Source organism: Zingiber officinale, chromosome 5A, assembly GCF_018446385.1.
Source record: "Zingiber officinale cultivar Zhangliang chromosome 5A, Zo_v1.1, whole genome shotgun sequence".
Lineage (NCBI taxonomy): Eukaryota > Viridiplantae > Streptophyta > Magnoliopsida > Zingiberales > Zingiberaceae > Zingiber > Zingiber officinale.
Genome location: NC_055994.1, coordinates 97,373,130 through 97,379,770, shown reverse-complemented (window position 1 = coordinate 97,379,770; position 6,641 = coordinate 97,373,130). Strand labels below are relative to the sequence as shown.

At 33.8% G+C, this 6,641-nt stretch overlaps 1 protein-coding gene across 4 annotated transcripts; it reads right to left on the bottom strand.

Annotated features, from left to right (window-relative positions):
- Positions 1-719: 719 nt before the first annotated feature.
- Positions 720-4,569, bottom strand: LOC121981136 (F-box protein At5g52880-like). 4 transcript variants are annotated; one of them, XM_042533504.1, is made up of 6 exons: positions 4,289-4,569; positions 3,564-3,715; positions 3,266-3,353; positions 2,995-3,182; positions 1,717-1,868; positions 720-1,379 (listed from the first exon to the last, which is right to left on the bottom strand). In XM_042533504.1, the coding sequence occupies exons 1-6, from the start codon at positions 4,477-4,479 to the stop codon at positions 1,254-1,256; spliced, it is 897 nt and encodes a 298-aa protein (XP_042389438.1). In that variant the 5' UTR covers positions 4,480-4,569; the 3' UTR covers positions 720-1,253. The 4 variants fall into 4 exon arrangements, with proteins under 4 accessions (XP_042389438.1, XP_042389440.1, XP_042389441.1 ...); XM_042533506.1 differs by having other exon boundaries at positions 1,717-1,841; XM_042533507.1 differs by lacking the exon at positions 3,266-3,353 and having other exon boundaries at positions 2,995-3,099.
- Between the last annotated feature and the right edge of the window lie 2,072 nt (positions 4,570-6,641).

The following is a 6,641-nucleotide window of genomic DNA, read 5'->3' as shown; positions in this document are numbered from 1 at the left end:
AAATGATAGGGAATATTTGTTTGTTACAAATTATGACTTGTTAATTTAACAGTTAAAATATTAATTAATCTTACCAATTCATACATAAATTGATGATAATCTTAAACTTTCACCTCAATCCTTGCTGTCTCCCTTCCTCGGCCAAGCATTTAGACACTACAATTTTATAGTAGCTTTTTAATCAAATGTATTTAACAACCGTATATAAACCTCAAATTTATACTAAATGAACAACAAAACTCACTGAAATTCTGATGCAATTTTTTTACCGGTTGTTAAACACGCTTGAGTAAAAGTGCTAATTTTAGACCCTATATGACCATTAAATAGTTTTAATCAAAAGATTTATGATAATCAAACGACTAAAATCACATCTATTTGTCCGGATTTTAATTGACTAAATCACACTTTCAATCAATTGTGGTGACCTTTGTAAGTCAGTAGCGCTCTAAACGTATCAAATGTGCGTGAGTAAATTTGACCTTCAACTTATCAAACTTTCAATATAAACAAAGTCAATTAAATAAATAAAATTAAATAATTTTTTTTAAACTCAATTAATCATGAGCCAAGATTGATGTATTCATGAATAATATTCATAAATAAAATTTATGAGTCAAATTAATTAATAAAATTCTTATTATCAACTTAATAAATAAATAAATAAACTTTTAAAATAACAAACAAACTTGTATTATTAAACTCACTCACCAATCAAAAAACCTTTAAAATATAAATATTTCAAACAATTAAATAAATTGAGAACTCGTCTCAAGTTTACACCAAGAGAAACCATTATAAGGTTGAACTATTTCAACAACTTAATTTATTAAGACTCGATTTAGATTGATCATCTTATCAAATAAGTTTAACTCGGTTGGCCTCATTTACAACCCTACAGCTAGAAACTTCTTTTGCCTTGCCCACCTTGCTCAACATGATGCATGTATTATAGATCAATTAATTAGCTTTCAATCTCGGTGAATCCTTTGGTTTAGATTGTGTCTAAACTTTTATCTACTAAATAGACACTAATTCAATAAACATAATTGAGAGGCTAAGCTTAATCGCCTGGTTTGCGCCTTGCAGTGCAATGGTACTGTACAGGAGACGAGTCTAATCCCAGAGGCAAACGAGCATCCTGGAAAATGGAACTATGATGTTCTTCACGCACAATCGCATGGTCGTCACCATCAATAGCAGTGTCTGTGTCAGAGCAAAGCAGGAAGTGAATATCCCATCTGAATTGTTGGCTAGTTGCTGCCAGCAAATCTTGGGTAAGCCCACAATTTGCGAAGTTGAGACAGATCTTCGGGATCACTATCATCACTGTCTGAAGAAGCCTCTAACTCAATGTTACCCAACAAATAATCCACAACCTGAGATAGGAAGAATACGTCAAGTTATGCCATATAGAAGCTACTCTATACAACAAAATATAGCCGAAGCAAAGCATCTGCAGAAATGTCAAATCAAGTAGATATGAAGCATCTATAACTCAATTTAACATAAAGTTACAAACTTAAATCCAAGTGGCATGGTAACATACTAACCTCTTTTCCTCCATCGACTACATTTTTCAAACAAAAATAGGATTCTACACTATTTGGCTACATTGACAATGTACGATAACTACTTTTGAAATCACGACTACAGACAATTAAATCCCTTGTAGGAAATCCTATACTAATTGAAATAGCAAAACGAACACAGTACCTTATTAGGCAACATGGGCCTTAAATTTAGTTTCTGGTTTCCATCCTTTAAACATTTGTGTTCTGAGCGACATGAAATACTACTCAGCCAAATCATTGATTGACAAGGTCCACAGATCACCCTAGCTGGCAATAACTTCCATGATAAACCATCTGTAATAAGAGTTTTAACAAACACTAAAAAAAACATGCATATAAACATTCAAATGGAAGAAATAAGTATTGTAATTAAAATTTTCCAATGAATACTGAATACCTGCATACTATGATATAATTGCATACATGTGAATACACCCATACCTCGTTAGAGTATACCAAAATTAAAGTATGGTTCATATTCCAATATGTTTTATAGAGATCTATAGTTATGATGTGGAAGAAAAAAACAAAAAACTCAGACAGAAGGAAAGAAAAGCAGTTCCTATAGTCATAGTCATAAATCATAAAATCTGATAGTAAGAAAGTATAATCCCCATTGTTTTGGGTGCCTAAAATTAGGAAGCATCTCTAAGAGCGTCGCACGGCATTAAATGCATGATGAGGTAGTATGTTGCCTGTAACACTCATTGGTGTTGACTCTAGTAAAATAATCAAAGAAAATGACAATAGATCAGTAAAGTAGTCACAAAAGTGCAAACACTAGACTATATTCTTCATAGAATGATGAAGGTGTTGAACAAACACAAGAAGTGGAGTGATCTGATTCAGCACAAAATTTATGTGATGTGGAAATCTTAGAATCATAGGTTAACCTTGTGCCTCAGCACACAATTTACATATATATTTGGACATCGTTATTTAATGAGTCACGTAGGATTCTCAATGTAGATTCTTTTCCTTAAAAATAGACATAGGGAACATATTCAGAAACTACTAGAAAATCTAGTGTGGCCTACTGCGCTAGAGATATTTTAAGCATAGAAATGATTATCTCCTTTTATAGAGATGAGTTGAAGAAATGGAAAGTTTCAAATTTTCAATTCAACTAGGAACACTAATTGACATTGAATGCACATAGTCAAGCATCACAAATCAATCTCGCCTGTAATAAACACTAGAGCATTAAAAAGCAACACATATTTAGCATGGAACAGATATGAGATCGAATGGAAGAATTTGAAGATGAATTTGGTTAAGAACCATCAACTTTCAAAACTTGTTCCACTCATGAAAAACATGTAAAAGTCAAATAAACATTCATAAGGTAGCAATTAAATTCTCTTATGGAAGCAATTAATTATACCAAAAAAAAAGCTATATCAGATATAAGGTGTTTTACCCTGGCATCTTCTTCTGAATGCCTTCAGCCAATAAACACTAATCACTGGATTGGTTCCTGTGAGTCCATCTTCATTTTCATGGACTAGTTTGTTGTCCTCTTCACCTGACACCATATTATCGCAATGAAACAGATTACCATACAACATGTGCCATAATCCATTATCAGTTGCAGCTGCGTTCCATGGCCTTCTATGAGAAATGAAACATAAGATAAACATCTGATTAAAGCAACATGACCAGAAATAGAGTTCTCTTGGAAGGAAGGATACCAGCATACTAAACTCGCAGATACTAGGGATCGTACATCTAGAAAACTAAAAATATGGACAAGGACATCATGAGGTAAGTTGATAGAACCTGTGAACAAGTGTATTCAAAAGGTCAGTGATCACAGGAAATCCATTAGAAAAGTTTAGTCATAATCAAAAGGTAAAATTGTCTTGCAAATAAAAGGAATGGACTGTGTTTCATTGTTCCACGAGTACGACAAATGTAAAACACAACATCAATTTATGGACATAAGAGCTCTTTTCCTGATATTTTTTATCATCTATGAGGCATTTTCACCTTCATCTTGTTGGGATTTAGAGCGCCTTTTATATGCAACAGCAGCATGTTTGAACTCTGAAACTGCTATTGCTTTCTTTTGCTTGGGCAATGCTGCTTCTGCTGCTTGGAGAAGGACATTGGCTGATGAAATCCCATAACCTGTTTGCACTCTGCACAGTTTTGATCAGTAGCTTAAGCATGCAACCCCATCAAACAAAACACAGAGGAATAACTACAGTAGCTTTGCTTTTAATAAAATGGCATGCCATCACCTTCTCATACAAAAAATAGTTATTGGAATCTAAGGATGTATTTTGTTTCATGAGAACATTTTTTCATTGACATATACCAAAAAACAATTCCAACTCCTTGATTTTTTTTCCCCTTTTTGAGAAAAAGTAGCAGTTTTTCTAATAAAGCAAGATGATACTTCAGCGAAGAACAATCAGCACTACCTGTACGCATTCACGAACCTCGCTTCACTATACCCTAACCCTTCAACTACGTTTTACTAGGACGCAATCATCGTCTCGGAACTAAAAACGACCAATTTATCAACTATGTCATCCTCATCTCTTAGGTGTAGAATTCTCAAATCGGATCAATGGAGTGTTTTTTAGAATTTTTTTTTTACTGAAATATCTCCTAATACGCATAACTATACGTATTCGACGAAGAAATTAAGTCTACAAAATAAGAAATTTAATTCGGCGATCGCGAAGCCCTGGATCACGGGATCTTACTCGGGAAGCAAACGGAAGGCCGAGAGGGTGTCTTGGAAGACGACGGACTGGAGGTTCTTGGGTAGATGAGCGTAGGCGAGACGCAGGATGAGGGCGAGTTCATGGCAGGCCGCCGAGTAATCGTGCCGACGCGAGAGGGCTTCCGCCAAGCCTAATTCTTCGTATCGCTTCCCTACTGTCGCTCCTCCCATCCGTCCTCTCGACTCTGCCGCTTCTTCTCTCGCTCCCCCTCCCTCCTCCCTCTCTACCGACTTCGCCCTATTCAACCAACAAAAGGATCGAAATATGATTATACGAAGTCAAAATGATAATAATAATAATAATAATAATAATAATAATAATAATGATTATACGAAGCCTAATTCTTCGTATCGCTGCCCTATCCATGCGGCTTAGGCAGAAAATTTTGTTTAGTCGTTAATATTTTTAAAAATATATATAAAAAAAATTTTCGTCGCCCTTATTCATTTAGACTTAGAGATGGATTTAATTTTTTTTAAATAAATATTAATTTAAAATTAGATTTTTATATAAAATTTAGTTGAGTCAAGTATGATTTTTATTCTTTCTCTCTGATCGAGTCACTACTATTTTTACATAACAAAATTATCATTTTGCCTGAACACTAGATAAGAAATCACTTACATTTTTGCTAGTGATGTTTGGGTTCATGCATGATTTATAAAGAAAAATAATAATATTTAAAAGGAATAGTATTATACTGTGTTACTAATTCATGTTCTTGTTTAGGAAAAAAAGAAAAAGAATTTAAAAAAAATATTACTGACAAGAAAGAGAAAGACATTATCTAAGAAAAGTACCAATGAAGGTTGAAGGAAAAATGTAAAGTATTAAGAGCATCTACAATGTTATTAACATATGACACATTAATAGTAATATAATATTATATATATATAATTTTTTTAATCTATAGGTCTTTAACAATGTTCAATTCTTTTAATACGTTACATGTTACAGTGCATTTACAATATATCTATGTAGTATTAACGTTGAAATATTAACAACGTTGTGATGCTCTAATAAGAGATAGAGAGAAAAAGATAACAATATCATAACAATTAAATTTTTTTAAGAGATATTATAAAAGGAAAAAGTTAAGAACGCAATTAAAATGGAAATAAGAGATAGATGACATGCATATATGTGATGTGATACTAAATTAAAATTGATAGCTTAGCAATTAAAGATTTTATTAAAATAGTGGTGACTCATCCATTTCAAAAATTTGTGACAATAATGGCCCTAGTTTTATTAGGATGATATGCCTTAATGGGCTTACAATCTCACTAGCAACTACGACCTCACCTAAATTTTCGTTTTTTTTTTTTTAATTTTAAAGATTCTTTTCTACTTTGGATTTCTGTTCTCACAGGACAAAGTTAAAAATTTTATATTTTGAGGTGAAATATGTGTTTTTATGTTACGGGAGGGCAATAGAATCATTGTCCACCATTCGCCCTCTATTTCAATATTCTTACATTTCTTAAATTTGAAAATTAGAGGGGAGCAACCGTCATCTTCATCTCCACCTTAGCTCCGTCCTATCGTTTCCTCCTATCCTTGATGATGTATCTTCACCAGTTCTTGTCCTTTTATAGAGGAGGCTCAAGGTGGAAAAAAAAAATCCAAAATAAATTTGGATCCTAACTATTCAAGGTCCCAATTACATGTCTAAAAATATAAAGTAAAAAATAATATCAAAAGATTATGAAATATAAATTTGGATCCAACTATTCAAAGCCCTAATTACATGTCTATAATACATAATACTAAAAAAAATTTTAGACCCTCTCAAATTATGAACCCAAGGTCATCGCTTAGTGCCGCTCTCCTCCAGGGCCGACCCTGATCTTCACCCATCTTTGATTATATGAACAACTCTATGAAATTGATAAACCAATTGATCCCGATCGAGATCAGAGAGTGGGTTAACGCCTGAAGGTATTCGTACTCAAGTTTCAATGGGTTGGATGTACGTCAGGTCGGTTTCTGTTGAGTCGGCTTCGCTCCTGTTAGGTCGGCTCTTATCAAGTCAGCTCCTGCTGTTTCAATTCTTGTCGGGTAGGCTTTTGTCAGATCAGCTCCTGTTTAATCGGCTCCTGTTGGGTTGGCTCTTGTCGAGCCGGCTATTACAGTGCCGAGTAAACATGAAGATCTCCGATGACAAGTTACTGAAAGTACCGGAAATTAGTTATAAGGGGATTAAGGCATTGGCATGGCCCCTTATTCAAGTCAAACTCGAAAAGAGAGAGTTGGAGAGAAAAGACGGCAACAAAGTGAGTAAAGTATGATATTTTCCCTATCCCTTATATTGCCATCACCATGACCTTTT